Source organism: Styela clava, chromosome 4 (genome assembly GCF_964204865.1).
Source record: "Styela clava chromosome 4, kaStyClav1.hap1.2, whole genome shotgun sequence".
Classification (NCBI taxonomy): domain Eukaryota; kingdom Metazoa; phylum Chordata; class Ascidiacea; order Stolidobranchia; family Styelidae; genus Styela; species Styela clava.
This window is the reverse complement of record NC_135253.1, coordinates 12,411,648-12,439,175: the sequence shown is the minus strand read 5'-3', so window position 1 is coordinate 12,439,175 and position 27,528 is coordinate 12,411,648. Positions and strand designations below refer to the sequence as shown.

The 27,528-nt window shown below is 35.5% G+C and overlaps 2 protein-coding genes across 3 annotated transcripts in view; one reads left to right on the top strand and one right to left on the bottom strand.

Moving 5' to 3' along the window:
- Positions 1 to 1,150: 1,150 nt before the first annotated feature.
- On the top strand, positions 1,151 to 8,216 carry LOC120325659 (uncharacterized). 2 transcript variants are annotated; one of them, XM_039391750.2, is made up of 2 exons: positions 1,151 to 2,641; positions 2,711 to 8,216. In XM_039391750.2, exons 1-2 carry the CDS (start codon positions 1,192 to 1,194, stop codon positions 4,054 to 4,056), a joined length of 2,796 nt encoding a protein of 931 aa, XP_039247684.2. In that variant the 5' UTR covers positions 1,151 to 1,191; the 3' UTR covers positions 4,057 to 8,216. The 2 variants fall into 2 exon arrangements, with proteins under 2 accessions (XP_039247684.2, XP_039247683.2); XM_039391749.2 differs by having other exon boundaries at positions 1,151 to 8,216.
- Positions 8,217 to 13,086: 4,870 nt separating this feature from the next.
- The window catches only part of LOC120325620 (protein C-ets-1-like), a 29,245-nt gene continuing 14,803 nt past the window's right edge, over positions 13,087 to 27,528 (bottom strand). The window contains exons 2-14 of the mRNA XM_039391689.2: positions 25,751 to 25,968; positions 25,531 to 25,669; positions 25,005 to 25,174; positions 24,442 to 24,548; positions 23,878 to 24,074; positions 23,406 to 23,525; positions 22,962 to 23,162; positions 22,120 to 22,881; positions 21,886 to 21,995; positions 21,718 to 21,811; positions 21,304 to 21,430; positions 20,362 to 20,466; positions 13,087 to 19,818 (exon numbers count right to left, since the gene is read on the bottom strand). Of these exons, the coding sequence (XP_039247623.2) occupies positions 19,707 to 19,818; positions 20,362 to 20,466; positions 21,304 to 21,430; positions 21,718 to 21,811; positions 21,886 to 21,995; positions 22,120 to 22,881; positions 22,962 to 23,162; positions 23,406 to 23,525; positions 23,878 to 24,074; positions 24,442 to 24,548; positions 25,005 to 25,174; positions 25,531 to 25,669; positions 25,751 to 25,810 (2,304 nt within the window). The 5' untranslated portion in view covers positions 25,811 to 25,968 and the 3' untranslated portion in view covers positions 13,087 to 19,706. The remainder of the gene's footprint in view (positions 19,819 to 20,361; positions 20,467 to 21,303; positions 21,431 to 21,717; positions 21,812 to 21,885; positions 21,996 to 22,119; positions 22,882 to 22,961; positions 23,163 to 23,405; positions 23,526 to 23,877; positions 24,075 to 24,441; positions 24,549 to 25,004; positions 25,175 to 25,530; positions 25,670 to 25,750; positions 25,969 to 27,528) is intronic.

Below are 27,528 nucleotides of genomic sequence, written 5' to 3'. Positions count from 1 at the left end.
ATAACCGATATTGAGGGACAACAATGTCCAGACGTCTCCCAAAGGAGGGGTGTCTGATCATCTGTAAAATGGGTAACTCTGAAACGGGACAATGTCACCCGATTTGTATAGTGTGCCGTACTGCCTTTTGACAAATATAAAACAAAAAAACATTAGATTAAATATGCCTGTATGTATAATATGGTCCCTTATATAGACAGTTGTGCAAGGTGGTGCAATGGGTCGGTTGGTGTGGTGAAAGTGGTAAGGGTGGAGTATTCAAAACTGTTTATACAGGGGAGTTTATTAGACAAGACAATATATATAAATAAAGACAACACAACTCCAAATATACATAGCAATGAAATCAAAATTTATGCGCAAATCAGTTTGCGCAGATCTGTTTTACTTTTGCATTCTGATTTCCCAAGCTAAGTATCCATATTCTTTCATTCAGTTGTTACAGTAAGAGTTTTAAAAAGCTTTGAAACTTAGTGCTGTGAGAAAGAACTTCGTCAAAATTTTAATAAATATCCACATTTATCAAAGTTGCAGTATTCCAATCCAGCAATCAGATAGAGGTGAAGGAACTTATATTTACGGTAGATTGAATTTGCTTGTGGCCAGGGGAGGCGGACAACTCACCAGAGACAACTCGACTACAGAGAGGTCTGGTGAGTTGTTCGCATTTTCTACGGTTGCGTTTTGAGCCTATAGGAATGTAATTTCAATATTTTTAGGGCTCTAATATTGAGAAAAATATATCAACTTTCTCTGGCCAGTGACATTTCAAAATCTGCAGATAAATTACCTATTGGGTGTTTTTTGATTACTGAAGCTTGATGAATAATGAGAAAATTGCTTCACATAATTTTGATGATTAATAACAAGTTAAATAAATCTTTATAAAATGATAAATGCGCATTATGGCCATATGAATTATCTTAATCTATACTTAACCTAGAATCAATGAAGGATCCGTCAATCAAAATAATAATCACACTAATCAGATAACACTCAATACTCTCTAGGCATCTATCCATTAGACATTTAAAATTGAGTTCTTTTTATTTATCTTTTCATCTCATAGTAACCTCAGAATTAAAGATAGTAGTTTAAATGGAATAGGAACAAACATTCATTCTTCTTTTATATTGAAAACTATATTGATTGTTTCATTTCATTATTCAGTGTATTATATTGTAGAATGGCATGGGTTTCAAGATAATAATCAATAGGTTATTGTGTGTTCCCTGCGGTACAATGTTATGGATACATCAAAGAATGAATGCAAGTAAAGAACAAACTTTACGTTTTACAAAACTGATGAGTTTGCTTGTTGTTTCAACCGTTTTCGTTTTACTGACAATGCTGCTGATATCTCAATCATTTATATTTTCTCCGGTCAAAAGAAATGTTGAAAAATCAAACAATGGACATTTTTCAGTCGATGAATCATTTCTACTTTTATATAAATCTGGAATTACAAGGACTAATACATTTGATGATACAAAAAATAAACTTCTTACACAGGAAAAATTTGGTGATAAATTTGCTCAAGCGAATTTTCTTCACCTAAAATTACAACATCTCGTTGCTTTAAGTTACCTCAGTTCCCCTTTTCAAAGTTCATCAGTTGCCAAATCTGATCGAAAAACACCACCTAAAGAAGATGACTTCAATATTTTTGGCAACATCAATTTTACATTTTTAGTTAATGAACTCAATGTTGTTCTAAAGGTTCAGAATTTTTATCTTCGACAGTGGGGATGTCGGGAGTTAAAAAATTTAAAATTTCCCGCTCATGTTGTTAAAACGCAACACGGTATGGTGGGTAATGTGGCTTATGGTGGAAAAAATGTTGCATTGCAAACTTGTGTTGCAGATGTTGATGAATTAATGGCTGCTAAATGTGGTTCAGCAGATTCTGATACTTCACGTGAAAATACGAACAGGTGCTTTTTGTTGAAAAATCGTAGGATGCTACAGCAATATCTATTTCTTCAAGAATTATCTCATCCAAATATTGTCAAGGTATATGGAGTGTGTATTCAGACTGGATCTAATCCCACAGCTAGTTCTTTTACATTAGCTAAAGAGGCTGGTTTAATTGCAGACATTGGTAAACTAAAAATGCAGCCCTGGAATCATAGACTGAAAGTAGCATTTGATCTTGCCAACCTTGCTGTTTATTTAGCTAAGAGCCCAATTGGAAGCATAAGGCTTGAAAGTTGGGCACCAAATAAATTCATCATCACGCAAGTCGGCTCTTCCACACTCACTGTAAAACTTTCTGATTTTGATCAAGCTATTGTATTGACTGAAAAGTCATGCAATTATGATCGAGACTGCTCAATAGGCAAGATATCTTCAGCGGTGAAGTGTATGCATGGCCTTTGTAAAGATTATAATGAAAAATTCAACCTGTATAATTTGTATATTTCATTTTTGAGTCCTGTTTTAGAGGACCATATTCCCTCACGATTGTCTTCAGAAGCAACCAATTTGTTTAATAGTCTAAGAAACCTTGAATACAATGCCACTGTATTGGTACAACTATTAAAATCCCTTAAACCTTCAATGGAAGAAATAGCAGATGGTGCTCATATTAGGGGGGACCCTGATAATTTATTACTACAAGACGGCCTTCACCCTCCTGATGGTCTTCAAGTTGATTCCTGGGAACAGCATGAGTCCCATATTGCTATTAATGAGGTTGATTTCAACCAAGATCCTGTCAACCAAAATAACATACAACCCGTAAATAACGTTGATTCTGAAAATAATAACGCATACAAGGACACATTTGGTTATAAAAAAATCGACAATGCTGATTTCCCCGGAAGATATGATTATTATTGTCCTCACAGTAAAGCTGAATGGGGATGTGTTGTATCACTGCGTAAATTAGAAGATGCCGCCAAAAAGTGTGACGCTGATGCTAAGTGTGAAGCGTTTGTGACGATGCCACATTTGCGAAAAGAAGGCTGGATAATAGTAATTTTAAAAAGTGATAACACTAGAGCTGTTGATCATGCCGGAACCACGGTATATATAAAACCATCGGATGAAGATGATTCTAAAAATAATAAAGATTATGCAAATGGTGGGGGATTAGACTCCAGTGTTGTAAAACTATGCTTGCAAGATTTGGTTCAAGCACAAGAATCTATGCGAGAGAAACGAGAAAAAGAACTGATGAAACCCTGTGGGTGGGAAGGAATGAGCGACTCTAAATTACAATCCATTGTTCTGGATGCTACCGTTGCTGATGCTACAAAATTTAAACCATCTCGCGGCAAAATGGCGGTAGGGGGACAGATGAACATTATGCTGGAAACTTCATCAAAGCCTACTCCGGCTTTATTTTTAGCCAAGAAAGGCCCAGAAGAATTTCATTTAGCACAATTAACAACATATCATTTAGATAGAATGTTGGGATTATACAAGATTCTTCCAGCGTTTCTTCGTACTTTGACAGAGCAAGAGATGACTGATGCAGGTTTTCCAGTTGATGTCGGTGGAAACCAGTTTGATATGTTCAGGCAACTTAAAAACGCAGATCGTTCATTGTCTGGAACTATTGTACCCACTGCCGTCGGCAAAGTAGGAGTCGAACATTATATTTCAGTCCCAAAATTAGGACAAGTAACTAATGCAGTCACTCCGTTTAGTCGTCGGCAATATGACGATTTGGAGTATTTATTATTAATGTGGCTGGCATCTTTACCGCTGCCGACAAAAGGTCACCCTAGTCTTCAAAGACATCTTATTCATATAAAAGCAGATGAAGCGTTCAAATCTGAGCCTTCACCTGTTGTTTTATCATATTTTTATAATTGTCATTTTCCGAGGATCGCAGTTGATGTTTTACGAAACTTGCGAACTGCTCATTGTAATTTTGGTGATCAACTCATTGCAAGAGTGCAGACTTCTTACCCTGATTTGCAAGTGAGTGCTTTTTCTTTTAAACTTCCTGTCGCAGATATTGCAACAAGGAATGCGAATCGATTACTTGAAGTAGTGGACTTATGCGTTGGAAAATTTGGTGATAATGTGGTCCTATATGACTCTTGATGAAGGCTTTGGCTCATGGAGCAAAACGGTGCATTTGTAGCTGTCACAATTGCCTCTATTGTTGTGCAATATTTTCTAAATGATATACCGTAAGGAATCAGATAAACCTTATTCCTTAGAGAAGTTGCCAAAATTTGATGCAGAGCTGTTCGTATTCATGTGGGTAATGTAAAATTGTACCCAATTCATTGTTACAGTTTTGGAAACGACAAATTTAAACATTGTGCGAAAAATTATCATTATCCATTTTTTATGAGAGTGGGAATATATTTTTTGCCTCATTCAAAATGAAATAGCCATTATTTAACCCCGTTATGAAGCTTCGGTCACATCATGTTGCATCCTCTTATTTTCCCAATTGGACATTTTCATTAATATAATTTTGTTTTACAAAGTTGAACTCGATACGACTTAAATCACAGCATCATAATCCACTTGTTCAGCTTATCACAATGACACTGTATATTTGCACAAAGCACACTTATCTCAGCTATGAATAGCGTACTTTTTGAGAAAATATATTTTTGTGCACAGCACTTTTATATCATTTTTTACTTGTTTGTTTGTTTGCTATGAATATATAACAGAATCTTTTGAAAAGGTTTGTAGATTGTTTGCTGACATCGAAAATCAACAGAGCCGTTGAGTATCCAAATAACATTAATCAAACTGGTGGTTTCCAAGCACTTTCAAATGCTTCAAAATAAAACACAGTTGCAGCAGGGTTTACTTTATATTTTATTCATTGCGACTCTATCAGTAGAATATATTATTAATATTGTCAAATGTCAATCATACCAAGGCTTTTATCAGTATAGACTTGATAAATTCTGATTATTTCTTTTAATGAATTGACTGGTCTAGGGCCTCTAGGCCTGGGCTACTCAACTATTTTCACCATAGATTTGTATACAAAAATTTAAATTACTGGGTTCAGGTCTTTGCATAAAATATATTTCACAGACCGCAGTGCTCCTAAATATATTCCATTGCCTCTAACTAAGTCAAAGTTTCATCAGAAAAGCGATTTGCTGAAACTGAGTAACAGCGAAAATAGATTCAGATGCGATCCGAATCGAATACTCTGGAGGTCCGAATTCGCCAGTTGAGTAGCCCTGGTCTAGGCCATGCAATACATGCCATGATTACTACAGGTTACAAATTTCGGTGTCTTCCGATATATGTGAAATTCAATTTGAATGAATTTCCAAATACTGACTAAACAATTTATGATGTGATGTTATTCCGTTGTAAAATATGGTGCTGAAAACTGTAACTTTTAATTGTACAGAATTTTAGTGAAAGATTTTGAATTTTTTTTTTCTTAAATCATAAGAGGTGCATATTGCATGGTCTTGTACTGCACGCAAAATCATCAAAATATTTCACACCAATGTGCTGTATTATTGTGCCGACTCTCGAAATTATTTTTTCTTAAACTACAGTAAAATTCTATTGTCTATCATGTACCAATATTCAAAATACATTGTGTTCATAGTTGTCAATTTATTGAATCAGGCAATAATGCGTGCTCAAGCATTATCTAATCTATTCAAATTGATCTAACGGTATTTCAATATGAATAACATTTGGTTTCATTTGTCCTATTCATTAGTATATGGATGTAAATTAAAATGTGAAAATTTTGTGTAATGTTATTCAAATTTATCATAGCTTATTGGGGTTCAAAATTTTGGTGTGGTAGTATGTATAATGTGGTATGTAATAGATATAATATCCTGTACAATTTTTCTATGTTGGATAAATCATTCTCATGTTATGTGTTGAAAATAGGGCGTCCACATCCAAGTAGCTCCAAGTTTTCCAGTTATACTAAATTTTAACTGTCGTTTATTCAACTGAATTTGCCATGCTTTTACAGGAGATATTCAAACAATATTGAGATGATTAGAATCAGACTTTATTTGTTGGGGTCTTATTCATTTTTGAAATAAATAAAAATAAATCAAGTTTAAATTTATAAAATTCGAATAAATAGTAATTTTGATGTACAGTAAAATCATTAAATTCTATTACACCACTCCTTCGGGGAATGATTTATTATTATATCTCGTTTTGATATGCCTAGCTTTTACAACATGAAACGATCTCCTGTCAATCATGAGTGTGAATCTGGTTTTCAATACTGATCTTCAAATAATGCATTATTCCATTATCCATTTTGATGACCTTTTCTTTGGCATTTATAATATGCACAGACAGTTTATGACAAGCATGTTTCATTGTTTGTTGCATAAATTGATCAATATAGCCACGGTCATTAGTCATGGTATTGTCTGGTTTGTAGTCAAATTTTGAAAATTCTCAATTTCACAGAGGGTATGATTTCTCATGTAAAATTTAATAGAAACAGTCATAAAAATATCGATATTTTGGTTATCTTCGTTCAGAAATGGTTGATTATGGCTTTCTTGTTTTTCATGAGAAAATGTTTAGAATACAGTTAATCAAAATTATGGTGTTATATCTACTGCAAATAAGACCTATTTATATATTTTAAAACCAAAATTTAAGATGATACAGAATTCTAGGATATGGAGTTGCTATATTGAATCTTATATACATTTATGCAATATATGATCGTATATAGTTATTTACTGTAGTTTTGTAAGTTCCTGACATTCGTGTGAAAATGCCACTGATTAAACAATTTGTAAAACAATGTACTATGAATGAAAATTTATGTGTATTTGTTAAATATTTATTCGCCAACTAAACCTGTTTTGTGTTTTATTTTCATGTACAAACCATCATAGGAAATTTGAATGAGCCCTTGTAATAAGGTTCACTGAATTTTCTTTTGTAAACATAGGGTCGGGTTCTCCCATGTGTGGAATATTTGACATAGTTTCATATGCGCTCCTATAAACACACCTGCTATTTCCATAAGATTCATTTTGTTGCTTCTATTACATAGGTAATATTGTGGAAATGTGTATTTTACCTTCTGGGATTGCAGAATTTTGGGTGATATAATATCACATTGTTAAAACTCTTTCTGATACCGCGTACGAAACCCATTTTCTGTCACAACTTTGTTTAACTATGTATTTTGTGGCAATATTTTTAAAAAAAAATTTTTACTTACGGTAAACCTAACCCCCTTATTTCGATGTTACCATATCCATGGATACCTTCAATTTTATTACTGTTGTTCTCTGGATTTGACGAATGTATCCCACAGATGTAGTCATTGGCTATAAATACCATTGAAATGACGCAAATATTATTATTTGGCGTAACTGAAATTATATGTTGCGATTCGTCCGTGGTGAACTATCGTGAAATGCCAATGGATAAAATCTCATAAATTTTTTGTTCAAAAATTGACTTTGTGTTGAGTTAAATGAACAAAATTTATTCCTCTTTGCAATGATTCTCAAATAACTGGAACAAGTGGTTAAAAATTGTTTATTTTTCAATTTGTAAACATATACGGTTTGTGGTTTTTGACGTAAATTTTCTATGAATTTCTCTATAGCTCTGTTTTTCTGGTCTGTTGATTTCATTGTCATGAGTTTTACGACATGAATCATCATCTGCTATTTGCCAAAGGGCAGGAAGATAAAACCAAGAAATTTTGATTTTGTACCTGTTTAATAATAGACATTTATTGTCATTTGCTATATTTAAATTTTTGCATTTCTATGAAGTATGGTCATATGCATGCTAATTTCATATTTTGACCAATTGTTTTTATATTGGTTAACATGATTACATGGACTTTTTTGTATGAGACCTGCGCGAATATCAGAAGTACCACTCTTTATTAACAGGGTGCCCGAATTCATTGCATTTGAATTTTGAAGTCTTCTTACGTTAAATAGTCAAGAGTTCGTAAATAAATCAAATATTTGACGTCTTTAAAATAATTGAATTTCAATTGAACAGCAAATAATCTTTATTACAAGTTCGCTCATAGCAAGATCGCTTTCCTTTGGTTTAAATAGTTCAGGCTTACCAACAACAAAGTACTACGTGTAGATAGATATATTATCGCCCTGTGATTATTTGAAACGAAATCGTGTTGTGATACTTGGTGTGGTGTAGTGCGTTTTTTTTTTCATTTTATTTAAATCATTGTGATCATCGTATTTTTTCATTTCTAATTTTTTCGAAATTAAAATGCAGTATATTAATTTGATGTTTTGTGTTCACTTCAAGTTTTTCGTCTTCTTGAGTCAGAGATTGTTTTTTGTACATTCAAGATGTAAGCTGTCGGTAGTAAATTCCTTGACCCCAAAAAATCGAATGGTCGTTTTTGATCGAGTCATTGGTACAGATCAGCGATCGACAACCGGCGGCCCTTTCTCTGAGCTCGGTTAATTCAGTTTTTTAGAAGCAGTGAGGATTCAATGAGTGAGGAGGCATAAGGCGAAATCCTCCCTAATCACCGCGGTTCCCAAAGTGTAAGTCGCGAGCAATAAAAATAGGTCGCATCAAAGTGATTCAATTTTCCTTTTTTTCGGGTTTTCATTTCGGCATGGACTGAATTATTGCATCATTCGTATTTCATTTGACTTCCTTGTAAGAACTAGATTATTGCATCATAAGCGGTTTTCAGGGAGTTTTAATTGCCACTGACATTAGAGTAGGTGTTGTGGCTCCGAGTAGGTTTTTACCGGATGGAAATAACGCCGAATGGCTCTTTCAGTGCCTAAGGTTATCGACCCGTGGTATAGGGTAATATTCGAAGATATGGTTGCAATGGGAGAACTCAGTCGGTCTGTATCCTGGAACCCAATGCGTATGCCTTATAATAATTATATCGCTTCTAGTGGATTTTCAAATACGTACACCTGAGGCGAATAGATTTAGAATTGAAAAGTTTTGATCATTGTCGCTCACGCTCGCGAGATATTAGTGTAACGAAATTGATCGTGCCAAGAAAATCCGACATGCTTTCATTGAAAATCTCGGCAGTACCGGTCCATTCAGTTTATAAAACGATTTTTCAACCTCAAAAATTAGAATTTAATCCAAATAGGTCACGCTCGCTGGTTGTTTTAGTATTCATATATTATTCTTAGTCTTAACGCTACTGGTGTCCAAGCAATTCATACTGTAGGCGGGTTGATAACAGCTGGCTGTTCGGGTTGCTGAACTCAGGACGTCACAACGGAAGGTCCAGTTCGGTTATATAAATAGTGCCGAGTTTTTATTTTTCGCAGCAAAAAGTAAATATTCTCCGAAACATATTTGCGGATCCCACGCGTTAATAGATGACCGGTATGAATATAGCACACAAACATTTTATGACGCTAGGAAAGGTAAACATAAAAATATTTAACGATTTTATCCAAGCTGCTAGCTGTGCTGTAACAAGGCTCCCTCAATACATAAAAATACTTGAACGGATGTAGTAGCAATGAAAGCAAACTTGTAGTGAACTTTTTATTGGTGGGTTGAAACAAATCTTTCTCGTAAAATAGGTAATTAAGGTCCTTTACTTCGGACGCAAAGACACGAATCTTACCGTTTTCGAACATTTAGCTACGGAACGGTCGCGTTAGGTAACCATTGTACCCAGTGGTGGGATTCAAATTTTTTGTCAGCCGGTTCCATCACACAAATATCATATTTTTCAGACGGTTCTGTTAACATATAAAAAGACATGTTTTTTCAGTAATGCCGACCGGTTCGCTGATCTCATAAAATTCCGTGAGACGGTTCTATAGAACCGGCTGAATCCCACTACTGCTGTACCCAGAGGCGCAGCTTTTTCAGCTGATAATGATTTTTCTGTTGCGCAAAATATTCAGTCCTGGACCGTTACGAACGAGCATTCAAAATGTCCTGCTATAGTGGTTTAATTGTGTATAACATAACTTGCAGTTGCGTCGACTTAACGACAAATATAAGTATATATTATTACTATGAAAACCACAGCAATTTGCGGTGTTGTAACTGTCCGATTATATCTAGTTATGCCTGAGAGTGATCTAAGAATGAATAGAAAGGTAGGTCGCGCACACAATTGACTGTTTCAACTAAAAAGATAGACTCCAAAAGGGTAGAAGCATAATATGCGTCAGTTGCGACTGGACTGTGTTGAACTATTGTGAATTACCAATGGATGAAACCTCGCATTAAAATTATTTCTTCAAAAGCTCTCTTTGTGTGAAGTCGATCGAACTAAATTCGATTTTTTTTGTTTTAATTTTCAAATAACTGGAACATTTTAGTTGCGGATTCACTTCTATAATTATCATTAGCATCTCATTGCAATGATAAGATAATTTCGCATTTTTCACACTGGACGCACAGACGGGGGAAAAAAATAACTATCGACTCTCTCGTCGCACAAGACGTGGCTGTGCAGAAGAATACTTGTGAAGTAGGGAAACTTGTAGAGTTTAAATCAGAGATGGGCAAACTGTGGGCCGCGCGCAGCCTATTAAGGCATTTTGTGTGGCTCCATGCTCTTGGAGAAAATTATAACATTTCCTTACAACGACATACAAAATTTAGATTTGAGTCATTTTTTCGATGCGGCCTTTGCATGGAAGATTTTCTGAATGCGGCCCTTGCAAGATATCTTTGCCCTTCGTTGGTTTAAATTAAATTAACGTCGCAAACACTGTTGTCGGAGCTCCGGAAGAATGACGTATAATTGATATGTAGGCTATACTTTTAAATTGTTTCTCACTAAACTGTGGGATATCGATTGGCATTTCAACCTGACTTCCCTATTTTTCTCCGAGTGTCCATTATTTATGTGCATGATATCGCTTTTCTTGCTCCATGTATAGTTGAAATATGCTCGTCTAAGGAAGTCTGGCGTCACCTAGATAAATGTTTGCAGAAAAACATTTATGTTAGTGTGCAGCAAGAATCTTGAATTGCATGGAATATTCATCATTATCACTGCTACATCCTTGCATTACACGTATAGGCGATCCAATAATGCAAGTGCACCTATATTATTATACCATGCATGCGTGTTATTATTATTATATGGGTGCTATGTTATTATATATGATTTTGGGTGTTAGCTCCCGTATCTTCAGACCTTTCAGAAACCGTTATTTGGCACGCTACGCGGATTAAATTGGAGCAGAAGCTCAGCTGGCGTTCTTTTGGGTAGACAATTAGGTTAATCCACTTAAAACCTATAATCAAGCGAACAATTTATATGATGAATGCAAAAAATATTCGACAACGATTGCAAATTTGATAACATTATTTACGTTAAGTGCTTCGTATCAGTTGTGCGTGATTTACTTTTTATTAATGTTTGTTATGCAGAACGCCAGATATCAATTGTTCATATGTGTGCGTTCTCCGGTAGAACCCAAATATCATTATTTTGTTGTTATTGGTCCCTGGAAAAGGGGAGAATACTAAAGATTTTAATGGCACCCCAAAGCCAAAAAAGTCTTCTGTGAAAAGCTAAAGTGGAGTCGAAAGGGCTACGGACTTTTAAAGCTAAACAGTTGTAGGTGAAACTATTTTCATCAGTTCATTTTAGTGTAGTACAGCAAGTTTTGAATAACAGTCAACTCTGAGATCAAAAATGTGACTAACAGTGAAGTGATTTACTGTAGAAATTCCAAAAAAGACGCTTCCTAGAAATAGGCAAAGCGTTCGCGGTAAAACGTTTTTTTTTTATCTATTTAATGAACATTACTTGTATTGCGTCGTGATATTTAAGCTAACTGCAATTTTGAAATTAATGCGTATTCTTTCTTCTTAATCTTTCTTCAATAAAGCTTCCTCGTCGAAGAATTTTGTCGTTTTATGCAACCGTGGGTAAATGGGTTGTCTGCATCGTAAAAAGGCGCAGTCTGGTATCAAACGAACCTAGCGTAGATTTAGGCGTGCGAAAATAAACATGTGAAAATTGATATCTTTGTCCGTCCGCGTTTCGCCGCATGAATCTTGATAATTATTGAACGATAAATCCTCGAAACGCTGCAGGAAACACGGACCCTAAATATGTTATCGATATTGTCTGGTACCCTTCTAAAATTCTTTCGTTCACTTGGCTCCACATATAAAATAAGCCAACATACACACAAAACATAAATACCCGACAGCAGTGGGTGGTATGAGAGAAAATACTATCAGATTGACAACGTGCAATGAATTACCATTTACTAATATTACTTGTTGTATTTGTATTTGACCGAGATATTTTAGTGAATAGCTTACTTGTTAGGTAGTCATTCCATTGATATTTATCGTGATTAGAAAACTTGAGCTTGAAGCAGAGTGTTACCACGCGGTAAAATATAGTACTATATGTGATAATATAGTAGTAGTATCTTTGAAAAGTACTTTTGAAATTGAAATAAGCAAATTGATTTATTATATTTATTCAATTAAACTAGTTGTACACATAGCACAACAAGTGTGTACAAATTTGTATGATTAATTATTAGAAAATTCATATTACGCCTTGAAGGATTTTATATTACTGATGATACGGCAATATTAGAATGGAAACTGAGAAGAAAAGATATCAGAAGAAAAGTCGTCCATGTAAATGTGAAATATGTGATAAAATTTTCACCACGTCTTTTTCATTAAAAGACCACTTATTAATTCACACTGGTGAAAAACCATTCAAGTGTGAAATATGTGGCAAAACGACTCGTATTTTGGGGAATTTGAGAAAGCACATGAGAACTCACGAAGAAAACAATACTTACAAATGTAAAATCTGTGATCGTCATTTTAAACAAAAGGAATACTTGAAATCACACATGACGGTTCATAGTGATACAACACCACATACGTGCAGAATATGTCACAAGTCGTACAAGCGTGCACATGCCCTGACATGCCATATGCGAACGCATACGAGAGACCAAATGTACTCTTGCGGAATCTGTTCTTTTAAGACCCTTTTTAATTCAAACCTCTCAAGGCACATGAAAACGCACGGGGATGACAAACCTTTCCATTGCAAATTGTGTGAAAAATCGTTTCTAAGCAAAGACGACCTTGCCGTACACGTGATAGGCGTTCATAGTTCTGAGAAACCGTTTAAGTGCAAAGTCTGTGGGAAGACCATGAAATACGCTTCAAACTTACACAGACATATGCGAAGACACGCTAAAAGACCGTTTTCCTGTGAGTTGTGCGGTAAACAATTTAAAGAAAAGTCCGAGTATGAGGAACACAAGCTTGTAAATGATGCTGGAAAGCCATACACTTGTGAACAATGTGGAATAAAACGTTGCAAAAAGGAAAGCATGAATTTGCACATAAAAATTCACTCTGAAAAAAAATTCTGGTGTGAAATCTGTGATAAAAAATTCCTACTCGAATCCTATCTGAAAAGGCATATACGAGTGCATCTAGAAGAACAAGACAATCATTTGGAATAACAGGATGAGTTCATTTCGCGTTTTTGCAGCTTGAGCAGCAGTTTTCAAATTATGTATCCTAATGGGAACGAAATTGGGGTCACCTCAAATCGATCTATTAACAAAATACCCTGACAGCGTTGAATTATGTAGAATACTTCATCACAAAGTATGAGTTTATTCAGAATCAATACCCTCATGATACATTCCATCTAATCGCTTTCACGATTCCACGTAGATGTTGATTTGACGAAAATCAAGATAAATGGTTTATATCGTGAAAAGGATATAATAATAGGGTTGATGAGTGGACATACGGGATTCAAGACAAGTACTAAACTAAAGATATTAGATAAGAAAGCACTGGATCGATTTCTTCAATTCCATTCGACACGTGTGTTATTAATATATTGAAAATTCATAGAATATATTAATATCTGTAGAGTCGCAATGTCTTGTCAATTCATTTTATATATTCGTTTTTTGATTTTCGTTGTGTTTTGATATTTTTACCGGTACTTTTTAGTATCGAGTATCGACTAATTGGAAGTTTTGTGTATATGTTTTTGGTATCATTGGAAATAATGAATATCCTTTTGGTATTCACACTGTCTATCGTACTACTTACTATTCTTACTAACACTGTGCTGATTGTCTAGTGACTAGACTCTAATCACTCATGTCATATATGGAGTCCTAGAAAATCTACAATCAAATTCCTAACTGAACAAAAAAAAATGTTTAGGATTTTTGACTTTTTCGATTTCAGCTTCGTACTCCGAGAAAATCGAATTTTAATAACAAAATTTTCGTGTATGCAAGCCTTATTTAATATGATGTTAAAAATGCTTGGCCAAAAAATTCAACGTTTGTTTTCAGTATGAAGTGTTTTATCATGATTGAGGGTTTGCACTTCCGACTCTATAGTTTTCTGAATTTCGAGCCCCCGGAGTTTGAAAACACGACTTCGACTCCACAACTTCTCCACAACACTGGCAAATGCCGTTATCATCAATCTTTCCCTTTATGTCACGTGATTCCTCCGATTTACATTTCGGATGTTAATTCAAATATGCGTAATCGTACTCTAGCAACTTCAAAGCGTTGTTTTGCACTTGAACCGCCAGATGTAGTCTGTATAAATAGAAATATTGGCCATGGCCTATTTACAAGTACCAATGTCAATGTTATCGACATGTGCTGTGCAAACTTCTACCCTTTACAGTATTCGTCAATTTTAATTTACGGTTGATGCGGCTGAGCTAATTTTGTTAGTTTTATTGAAATACACTATAGTCTCCAAAAAATGCCATTTAAATTGAACTACTCATTATTTGACAGTAGTCTATTACGACTTAATGACGAGGAATTAGGAGAATGGTGCTTTATCGTTTAGATTAGATAATGTTAACACCAACACATTGACGCTTTCTGGTGCAGTCGTGTACGGTTTCAGCGAGAGATATCTGCAAATATATATGATTTTTACCTAAAATGCTGATTTTTATCAACATCAAGCAAAAATCAGCAACAACTCTCTGTTTGATTTAATGGATGATTGTCTAGTACAGGGGTTCTCAAACCTTTGGTGTTACGGAGCCCGCGAAGAGGTTGACTATTATTCACGGAGCTCACCAAACAAAAACACATTATTACCTACCGATTAATGGTCCTGAGTAAAACAAAATTACTTTAATTTAAATGCCAAACCTTTTTTTTAATTAGGTTAATACAAGACATAAATAAAAATGAAGTTAATAATAAATGAATAAATAATATTTCACAGATGAATTATATATATACTACGGCTGTAAATTTGACACTTGACAAACATACTAATAAATTGAAATAAATTAATGTTTTTGGATGACGGAAAAAGTCGCTAATAACGTGCGCGATTGCCTTTTGTTATGCATGTATTGTTCCACGAGGACAACGATAATTATTTTTTTTACTGTCGTAAGAAATCGAGAGTTCAGTGTGATAAACTGGTTAGTATATTATAATCATCGGCGACGAGATCCTAAAAATAATTATTAAAGAGGTGAATCCGCAACCCAAATTTCTTGAATAACAAGCGGCATCATGAAATATTAAAAATAAAACCTCGGTGTGTGACGACATATAAGATACTTACTGTAAAGTATATCAATCAATTTTTATTGTAATAAAATCACATAGAACATCGGTCATGGATTGCGTAATTGTAAATTGTTCTTATTGAGATTTTACGCCGACATTGGGATTTTCGCAAGGGCGATTTCTTGCTCAAAAATATTCTTGAGTGCTGAAAAACCAACTGAAATTTAACAAATCCCAAGAATACTAATCTTTTATTTTAGTAATCGTAATGGTAATTTCGACTCAAAGGCAAGTAACGATTATTAGGACAAGACATTCCAAATGCTCGCGTCGGCCATGGATTGAATATTTTACGCAACATAAAACTCATCCACTGAAAAATTGTTTTTTCTGTTAACGAATGACCCAATTGCGAAGAATGCTGCAAAGGAATTTCCGATTCTAATTTTGAACCCTCTCCTCCTCTTTAAAAATCCTGACTGTGCTCCTGCTTATAGATAATGTCCTATTTGAATTACCGCCTAGTTGCCATATTTCGACGCTACTATTGACAAATATTATGATGATATTCCTCAATGATGTTATTGCTTCTTTGGACAGGTGCAAAATTAGCCAAGTTATTATTTTGATAAGTATTCGAATAGCTCGCGGACCCCCTAGGTTTCTCTCACGGAGCCCTGGGGCTCCGTACGGAGCACTTTGAGAACATATGGTCTAGTATTACGGTATGTCGATTGACGATGTCGGCGACAGGGGTGTACAACCTTCAATACAAGTGGGCCAGATACAGTGAAACTGGGTGAAATCGCGGGCCGCATCTTCATTTAAGAGAGGCTTTCTAGCTGCTGCAGGCACAGAAATGTTGGTTATTGATATGACAAGCGTTGTTCGCTTCGCACAAGCTTGCCGTTAAGGCATTATAAGGTGATAATAAATTGAACTCGGGTATAGTCTTTGGAATTCGCAAAGGGTTTGGAATTATGCTACTCGCACATATCAGACCGGGCCGCACATCATTCAAAATTGGCACGTTGCGGGCCGTAGATTGCTCACCCCTGTTCCAAATTATAATTCAATAATATCTCACACAAATAAAATTAAAAAACAACAACATCAAACTCAAATTTATCAAAGTCTTGGTTTGTACTTGCGTTCAAACTAAGGGCTGTATAAACAGAAAAATCGGTCTAATACATTCAAACGAGTCCCATTGTCAGTGTAATTGACTTAGTCTGAACACGCTCTCATCTTAATAAGTGTTCAACCATGGTACTCGGGGAATTCGGAGTTTTACTTGGAGTGGGGGAATGTATTTAACTCAAGATATGAAATTATGCCCTTTCTGCAAGGTGTTGTTAGCATCGCCTCATTGTATCTTAGTCTATTTTCGATCATTTAAGTATGAGCCATATCTTTTTATGCAAGTTTTATCTCAATCCTTAACAAAGCCTATTTTAAATTAAAGTCAAATTTAAAACGTCTACCATACACCATATGGTAAAAAAATAATAAATAACAATTCGTTATTTGCCCTAATTTAAACGTCGTCGAAGTGGTGGACTTTGCCGCCACTTCATTTTAGTATTGGCTATTCAAAACTTTATTATGTTCTCAGTGGTAGAATTTAAGATAAGCCGCACTAACCATTCAACATCAAAGCCCAAATTTGCACTTGAAAGCCCAGACTGAGACTGTATAAACAAAATAATTGGTCTAATGAGCCCCATCGTAAATGTAATCGACATGTTTCGCAAGTGGCTGCCTTGCCAAATGAGCCATACGCGGTTTAACTTCCGATTGATGTGGAGAAAAATCGATTTCATTTGCGCCATTGGAAATGTAACAAGTTTAATTAAGTAGATTTATGTTTAGGGCTCTAAGTTAAAAAAAAATACTGCTTTAGCAAACTGAAAAGCTCAACGACAATGGCCACATCCCAATACTCTAGAATTCATTCGGGGTCTTTCAAAGGGATAGGTAGTTTGATTTTAAAAATCGGAATCGATTTCCTTGTTCTTTTCCGTAGTTACGAGCAATCAGCAATAGGTCAACGATGACCTACAATTATAACAATTGCAATTTCCGCATAACTTAATTGTTCAAAAATTGATCTCGCAAACGCTACGACAGATTAGCCTCAAAGAAGGCCGTCAGTAAGCAGCGCGTGGTCAAGTAATTGGACACGCGGGTGGGCCTATGGATCGTTTTAATAATATGTTGTTGTTCGCCTCGTCATCATAAAATCGCTGTTCTCTCCGAATACTGGACTAATTGCTTTGAAATTTTCAGTGGTTAAAGATTGATTTTTTTGCCAGAAGGCTATTACTTTTATTTATTCCTAAATTTTCCATGAATCTTATGAGATCTAATATTTCCTGGTCCACGTGTCCATATATTTGAGCATTGCTCTCTTGTTGGATACGTCAATGCACATAACAATCGTTTCAATATTATGTTGTTGTTCTCGTTAGTATTATTCTTCTCTTTCGTCATGATAAAACCGCTTTTCTTTTCGAATACTGGACCAATTGCTTTGAAATTTTCAGTGGTCAAAGATTGATCTTTTTTGCCAGAGGGCTATCACTTTAACTTATTTCAAAAATTTCTGTGGACTTCAAAAGATTTGGTTTTTATGAGTCAGAATAAAAAACAGCGACACCTTGTGACGTGTCCATATATTTGAGCACAGCTCTCTTGTTCCAAAAAAATGATGGTTTCGAACACATCAACCAGTTTATAAGCGCCAACATTTTAAATACGGTCCCAAAAAATATATATGAAAATATTTTTCTGGGGTCCAGGGTGCGGGAAACGTCCACATCCACACGCTACGTATCCGGAGCACGCAGCGAAATATGAACATCATCACCATACATCGACACGAGTGGCGCTATTGAGCCACACGAGAAATCTTCCAAAAACACCAAAGGATCAGAACCGGCCGATCATATTTTGCCAAAGAGCACCGTTTGAACGCCTCCTGTCCCTACAAAACCTATCCGATGACGTTCAAACATTAAAAATATGGGAAGAAACTAATAATATACGAGATTATCTATCTGAATGTATAGTAGCCAATGATCTGTTTCATAATGTACCTTGACCTTTCTCAACTGAATACAATAAATTGATTTTCATTCATTTCATTCAGGACGATTCTCTCAGCGCGACCCGAAACTTTCCATATCAAATTTCCTTTATTCCATATTTGCGTGGTTGTTTTTGGTAGGGCATGAAATGTGTATTGGTGACAGTCAATTGTGAAAGCTAAAACGAGATCGTGCGTTTCAAATACGTCTAAAAATCAAATAAAAATTGGAAATGAAAATAATAAAAAAAACGAGAAATGGAAAGCAGCACTCTGAAATTATGTACAATTGTACAGCATACAGCAAAAAGGCGATAATATATCAAAACAATAAAATAACGATAAAAAGATTAAAAAGGAATATTGAAAAACGAAACTTATAATGCATATCATAATCATCTTGGTTCATAATTCACATTACAATGACACATAAAACATCCCGTCACATGATTGATTACGTCAAAATATGATTGGCAACCGAGGTTCTCAGCAAAATGTTTTGGCTGTAAGAGTCAGGAAAAAATTGGCTATAATTTTGAACGCAGAGTCTTGGCAAGAAAACAGAAATTAATAGCCAATAATGTGTATTACTGTGGAAAACAAATTGATTTTGCAGAAAATACACATTTTATGTGGAACTTTTCCGGTCGTACTATCCAATAACTATATTAATGAAATTACAAGTTCCCAATTTACATATCACAACAGTGTATGACATGGCACGCAAAATTGGATAAATAAAAATAAAAATTCATTCACCAGTCCTAAAAGGTAATTGCCAAACGGGAAGTCATGTCCCACGTGCAGTATTCGACTGTTTTGGTCGTGGGCGAATAGCTTTGCCAAGTTTCATGCACGCATTATATGTAAATGGTCTTTTCTATGGATGGAATGACATTGAAGTGTGCAAAAAGAGTTCTGAATGGAAATAACCATAAACGGAATGATTTTAATTTGTATGAATAGACGACGACTCCCGCTGTACTGCAATCCTTATGGAACCTTTGATTTTTGAATTTCCGATCCGAGCGTTTCATTTCGGCTCGGTCTTCACAGAGCACCGTATTGAAACTCTCCTTTACAACGAAATCAAAAGAAAACGGGTCTTATTCGCCACATTTTCAATTCGTTTTGAAAACTGCATTTTAATCGCCCGACATTTTGTCTTCTGGTTTGACATCTAGCATACGGTGAAGTTCTTGTGGTGAGTAGCCGAGCAGACTTTGCAGGTCGCATACAAACCGGTATACGTAACGCCTGGTAAAGAAAGGAAATGCGTTAGTAATATGATAACGAGCGTCATGAATTGCGTCAGTCCAACACGAGCGTATAATAAACTAACTGGAAAAACAGGAAAAAACAAACTGTGTGTCGTGAGATTTTAAACTGCCATACAAATAAAATAACCTTTTTAATATCTCTTCATCGAAAACCATTTAAGAGAATCATATTGGGGGACATAATTTTAAAATAAACAGACTATACATTTATAGCGCTCATTTTTGTATCAAATCCAATACCTTATACAAGTATCGTACAAGATATCGAGAACATTTAACAACCATTTCACACTTATATGTATTTTCACCCTGCCATGAAATACAATACAGTATTCATATTCCAAGGTTTTGCAATGTACAGTGAACCATAATAGTATTCAAATTCAATGACTATTGGATTTATAATTTTGTTAGCGTTATGCAATCTGTTATGCTGTCAAGCAATATGACGCATTTTCTATATAATAGCCTTTTTCCTTATGGTGTAATAAATCCATATTTTCTCAAAATTATATATTACCTTCCAGCCGTCTTTTGAATGATGTTTTTATCGTAATAATATCTCAATCCTCTTGATAATTTTTCATAATTCATTTTGGGTTTGTTTTTTCTTCTGCCCCAACGTCTGTAAGAAAGATTAAAAAATAGGTCATTTAAAATATCCAAGCAACAAAAATTCGAACAAATAGAAATAGGAAAACAGTATGAGAATAAAGGGATGAAGTATGCGATATTTAGTATTTACGTAGATTAGAACTAAATGACTTATTAAGCGCCATATTCAAAGTGATAAAAGCAAAGAAAAAAAACATAACAAAAGAAGCACAACAGTCTCAAAATAAACGTTACACCAATTTGAACTGAGTAACTTCAATTTTACCACGGCCTAAAAACACAACAAAGACAAATGAGATCGAACTTGGGCAACGATTATTACTGTTTTCAACTCCCGTAACAAATAACTTCCGGCCGTTTCTCTCGCTCGTAGCATAACAACTAAAACTGCCAAAATTAATGATATAAGATACTATCTCGAGTATAAAACGGAAAGACTGCGCGATCGTAAACATCCTATAGTGCCGGGAATTCTTCTCGTCTCGCATATTGGTGTTATCATATTCATTTTGATATAGAAACGCTTGAAGAAAGAGAAAGCTGGGTTCATAGAAAAGAAATACTTCTTCCCAAAGTGGAGCGTGGACAAGGCGCGACGCGCATTCGGTCCAAACGAAAATCAAAACTAGGACACAGAACACGCGTTAAAAACAAAAGCTGCATTAGTGCATGCCCGATACGATATTCTAAGTCCTATGCAAAAACAATAAATAAAAAGGTTGGCGAATGATATCGCTTGGATTTTATCTCCGATCATCGCAGACGAACAAAACATTGTGACGTCAGAATATTTCATTATCAGATTTCTCTCGCATTCTCTCGTTCAATATTATCGAAATCAAATTACCTGGCTACTTCGTCTGGGTCGAGCATTTTGAATTCCCATCCGTCACCAGTCCATGTTATGAAATGTTGGCAAGATTTGTCTGTCAACAGTTCGATTAAAAATTGCCACAGTTGAATCGGTCCGCTTCCTACAGAGTTAAAAATAAATTCATTTTTATTATCCCACAAAAATGTTATCACATTGTACAAAGGAATTCATATTGAAGACGAGTGGTGCGTTTAATCTGTCATGGAAGGACTATTTGACGTCATTCCTTCAGAAAGATCGTATTTATAGAATAATATTCTATTATTAAAGATTGGGGGATGTACATGTCACATACAAGTCTGTGGTGTATCACAGAATGAATAGAAAAACATATATTCAAAATGCAAATGCCATTGTCTGACCACAAAATGAACATTCGAGACCTACCGTTATAACCAGTGAGGAAGGCTCCTGGTATAACTGGATTGCTTGGAAATTCCCCTGTCCTATGTGGAAACATACCGTGTCTGAAGGCAGGGTTCTGAAAAGAGAAAAGTTTTAAATAGGTGGAAACAGATGATTTATTGTTAAAAAAAAAATTGGTTGAAAAATTACCTCCATTTCTACTCCAGGGTAAGAATGATTGGGGTGCATGCCCCATTCATCACCCATCATTCGCCTTTCCTGCTTCATGGCATTGTTGTGTAGGCTGTGGTGTAGCTTTTCTGAAAAAAAAAATACAATAATTTTAGGCTTTGTAATGGTTGAATTTACATTATGGCATATTATTCCCGTTATTATGCAGTTAGAATTAATTTAAAATATAGTAATTAATAAGTCTTAACCAACCTCTTGCCATCTCTTGTCTTTTGAGTGATTCCATTTGCTGGTGATGATGATACGACGCCAAGTTAACATAGTATAAATCCGGAGAGAACTGGGGACCGTTGCCAACTGAACTCGGTGTCGGGAAAGAATGATAACGGTCGTTCACAGGTTCAGACGATCTACGAGGTCCGTGAGCTGTGTGATCCGTTGGGGCACCGGTCACTGGCATGGACATTTGCCTTTGTACTGGGGGCGGGTTTTGAAGATGATGTGGCGCAGAGTGGAACTGTGCACCCATGACAGTACGAGGTTCTTCCTTAACAAGGGGCAAATAGGGGGGTGGCCTGTTGCTCTCGTCCTGTGAGCAACTACGTCGGAACACGGAAGAGCTCTGTGTATGGATATTGTTAGGATGTGGATTTCCGTATTCTCCCATGCGTGGCTCGTCAAAACTCTGTGAAGATGTGAACCTCGGGTGATGCATCGGTCCGTCCAAACCCGGCTCTTGTTTTACAGAGAAATTACAGGGCATCTGATGCCCTTGTGAATAGTCCGTGGTTGTTCTCGGGTTATTGTACGAGTAAACGTCCGAAATAGGTCGCGGTGGGGGCGGCGGGGGAAGATTTTTGTCCCCGACGTTGTTATTGTTTGTAATATTCTTGGAATGTGGATGAGAAATATCGATTAAAGTCTTCTGTTGTTCGGACTCCAAATTGTGAGATGCTGATATCGTTTCAGATAAATCGGCAGACGCGCGATCAAGTCTGGCTTTTTTGTCGCATTCTGAAAAATAAAAAAAATCGTCAGTGGAAGGTTGTGTTGAATAAAAAAATAAATAAATCTGGTTTTAAAAAATAAATTACCTCGTTGAAGTTGTTCCAGGTGTTCTAATAAAATTTCGCCAACGAACGGTGGACAAAGCTTTAGAAATCTTTCTTTACGAAGTCCACATAGTAAACTACCGTGAATCCTAAAGTTTTCTTCATTTAAAGAAGGGATGCTGAATTCACCAGTTATCCACCTTGTCCACTCGATAACGTGTTCGGACGACCACTGTCTTGGATCTAAATGAAAATGAAAAATGTTCATTAAAGAAAATTTATATAAAAATAAAACCAGAAGAAATGATAAAAAAAATAAAAAATTATGTTGAATTTCAATTGATGGTTTCTTGTAACAGTCATTTTGTCTTACAGTAAATTTTGACGTTTCCTATGAAATTATGATTAGTGTTAAAACTGTAAGTACTAAAATTTGGAATACCCTAAATGAAATAAAACTGCAAAATACACATATTCAATAAATACCTTTTGGCATATTCTTTGCCTTGATGATAGTTTTAAAATTTTCAAATGTATCTTTAATGGCATCATTAATTTTGGCGCCTGTGCCTGGAGTCACCAGTGGAAATAGTGGCGTTTTTGGAACTGTGAAAATAAGGATAATAATAATGATCAATCTATGAAAATATTTAAAGAGAGATTTGCCTAAAGCCTACACCATACGCTTAATTTCAGTATGTGTATCTAATAACAGGTTACTTCAAGAGAACAATGGTTAATGGCAGTGTTCCTTTTTTTAAAACAAACTGTCCGTCACATGGGATAATCGAGGTAATTTCACCATGTGAACACCAAAAAGGAAAACATCAAGGCCAATTATTATTAACAAAACACTATTAAAATAATGCCCGGGATTTGTCAAAATCTCAACAAATTTATACAAGTTCTATTGGCTGATATTGAAGCGTATAGACATACAAAATATAATCGTGTCTACCTTCTTCGACGGGTTTGGCAATGGATGTAGGTACTGGGGCAAAACTTGGCATTTGATCGTCAATCGGAGTGTCCGCGCCGCTGGAGCTGAAAGGCGTGACGTTCCCATATTCTTGTCCTGTTGGAACCTCTTGTGCTGCGTCGTCTCTTGATGGGATGCGAAGCATCAACTTCGGCTTTCGATGTTTCTTTGCACTACTGTAATATACGAATAACTGCTGGTTTTCTTATGTCTTCATTTGCATTCATTATATCAATGGAGGTGTATTGATTATGGGCATATTTAACAATAGATGACTTAAAATTGCGTGGTCGTGTTTCGATATTGTATATTATATATTGTATAAGCGAAAAAATATTGCACATACCCAATGCCAATACAGATATATTATATTTCCAACAGTGTCTAGCGACAAAAAAACAGTTTGTAATTACAGTGAAAATAAATCTAACATTTACACAAATTCTTAGCAGTTATTTTTTCGATTTTGTTTTTTACATTCTACAGACAAATTACAAGTTTCTTTTACAGGAATAGAATAATCGTTCACGTTTTGCCACTTACCCAGTGATAGTATTGTGTTGGCTTCCCTCGACTAAATTAGCATTTTGTATTTTGTTCGCCAATTTATCAAGTGTAGGTGATAGACCACAACCTGCCCCTGATGGTACCTGGTCAATATAAATATATAAAAAAAACTTGAATATTGACTGAAAATTTATATAGTGATACAAATTATAAGATAGCCAATAGCCTATTCTGTGGCTTTTGGTGTCTAGTTTTATGTTTTATGGTACTCCCCCATTTAATTAATAAGGAAACACAAATAGACTGGCATAAGTGCTGTTCAAAATATACACAGTTAATAATGGAATAAAAATAGAACGAAGATTCAATTGAACGGTTTGAGCAAATATAAATACAAAATCTATTCAATCATTGTCCCAAGTATGGGCCTGACAATATCGCAACTGATTATTCTCTCAAATGACCTGATAAATTGCTCCTTATACTTTCTTGACAATGTTCTTAAATATATTGGCATTAAGCAAATTAAAAAGTGAGGCATGTCGAAAATAGCTCATGTATTGATCGTATACTATATATAACTATATTTGAAAATTTACCCTCTCTGCTGGCTTCATAGGCGATACGTGAAAAGACGACTCCTCGTCTAAATCCAATTGTCTTCGTCCTTCACCCATGATGTCTAAAATAGACTGTCCGTGATCCTGTGGAAATGTAGATTGATCCTGTCCAACATGGGGATAAAACGCATCTGAATCTGTTGCGTTCACTGTCGCACATAAAGAACAAAAATTATATATTGAGCACCGAACGTATATATTTATAATTGCGTTAATTAACCATCTACGTCCTGGTAATCTGGTTCGATTTAGGCTACCGTTTGGCCTATTAGTTAAACTATGGCGCCTGTGAGGTTACACGAAACGGCCTAGGCGCCGCCCTGCAGGCTGTGCCGGGCGGAGAAACGCTTAACTAATAGCAAATTACCTAGTATAGTAATTAAAAGATTTTAAATGGCAGGTACGCGTCGCGCCACAAAAAATCGGAAGCCTAAGGAATTTCTCTCACGCGATTTCATCAATTACAAAAAATAAAAATTCAAATTGATACATTGTATAAACTTACCAATATGCTTGGATGGAAACATAGGCGTCATGCATGGTTGGCCACTGATGACATCACCGCCTGGGAAAAAATTCCCGCTGGGACCATAATGATTTTTCCCGATCAAACCAAAATCGTCACTGAAGAAATTAGTTTCATCCTTCAATAAAAGAAATAATATTGTTGACAAATATCGTTCGAACATTGAAAACTATCTTTTTAATTTCAACAAAAAACTTACTTTTCCGCCGATAGCTGTTATGGTCTCCTCATACGAGGGAACCACATGCTGGTCCATCATTGTTGAACCAATACGGTTTGTTCGTATTTTTCTGGTCAAAATCTCCCTTTTCGCTTCAATCGACGTGTAAATTTGTTTTTATCTAAAACCGCACACCAGCCAGTCTTTATTTGCTTTGTTGTTATTTTCAATACTATTATATATTATAAATAGATATTCTGGAATATAGCAAAAATAGATATCATTAGTAGCTTTATTCATAAAGGCCAAGGCTCCTAGACCACTAGAATGAGGTGGTTTGATCCAGAATTATATGGCTTGTAATTTGCGAAATACCCAACTTTGATAATACCAACACTGATACGCTCAACGCTCTAAAACTATGGCACTTTCTCGGGCAAACTCACCAAACTGACCTGAGCTGCAAATTTTAATCCACTCTCAACTTTCAATCCACTGCTGATAAAACGGTACATCTAATGCGCAGCGTAAAAGATCCCAATTTCAGTATATCAGTGCTTTTTCTCCTCTAGTTTTAATTAAACTAATTTCAGTATATTTTACGATTGTGAAATAGGGTAAATGTCAAAATTAACAAGGCCTTATTGGCTTGGCGCGGATGTCTCTGCTATGTAGTAAGCTGTAATTAACGCTATCAAATGTAATATTTAACTTCAATTTAGGCGTTTCTTAATAATTAAACAAATTACTATTTTAATAAACATGTTTGGGTGGATTTAATGAGCGAGTGAGCCTTCCCCGAAATTAAGTTCACGATCATAAACATTACTTATGCATAAGTAAGGCCCTTCGCACTCGCGCTCACTATAAGACGACAATAACCAGAATACTAACTTACCCTTGACTATATTAATTTTTCCCAGTACATAAAAATATTAAGAGGTTTAAATGTGATAATTAATAGAAGGAAATATTATAAAATTTAATCAAAACTTAATCCTATGGTCTAATTAGATTTAATATTATCAAGTATTGTCTCCTAAGCTATTTACACCTTCGAGTTCAAGTTACCTCGATGAAAATTTTTTCGACATATGACTTTTATAATAAACTAATATCAATCCCGTATTCAAAAGATATGGGATGCGAATTCGCCCTCTTTACTAGCCCATTAATTAAATAAAATGAACGCCTCAGACCCATATTTACTGCTATTATTCGCTTAGCCATCATTTTGTTTATGGCGACCGCTTTTAACCTCACGCGAGAGATTTTTGCGACAAAAGTATCAAATCATTTGTTACTACGTGAAAAAGGGCACTTCCGGTTTATCGCGGAAAGATCGCCAGGTGCGACACCCCTGATGAGTATAAACACCCTGATCAAGTTTAAAACAACTTTGGTATTTAGATAAAAATGTCGCTCAGAGATAAGTTAGTTCCTGTATCACACTTGATGAATATACATTAGTATACCTATGTCGTGAGAGCATCCCTGAATAACAAATCGTAACAATGGAAGTCGACATACCACAGGTCATCCATGACTTCTATCAGAAGTGCTACAGTTACATTTTCACCAATCAGCCTAGTCGGTTTCCTCACTAACGAGACAGACAGGGTGCCGTGGGTATACGTAAGAGAGTTGAGGGTCAACCTAAGCTATGTGAAACTTGACCCAACCTGTGGTAGCTGCGCTGTCACAACTTACATCGAGAAAATCCACACCAGTGATAACTAAACAAAGTTAAACCAATCGGCATTAAACCGTACTACGCAGTCTTTTGTCCTGAGTTGTAATATTACTGCCATAACTCA

Bases quoted from the DNA above. Each gene is read 5' to 3' on its own strand.
- LOC120325659 (XM_039391749.2), top strand. From the start codon at position 1,192: ATGGGTTTCAAGATAATAATCAATAGGTTATTGTGTGTTCCCTGCGGT.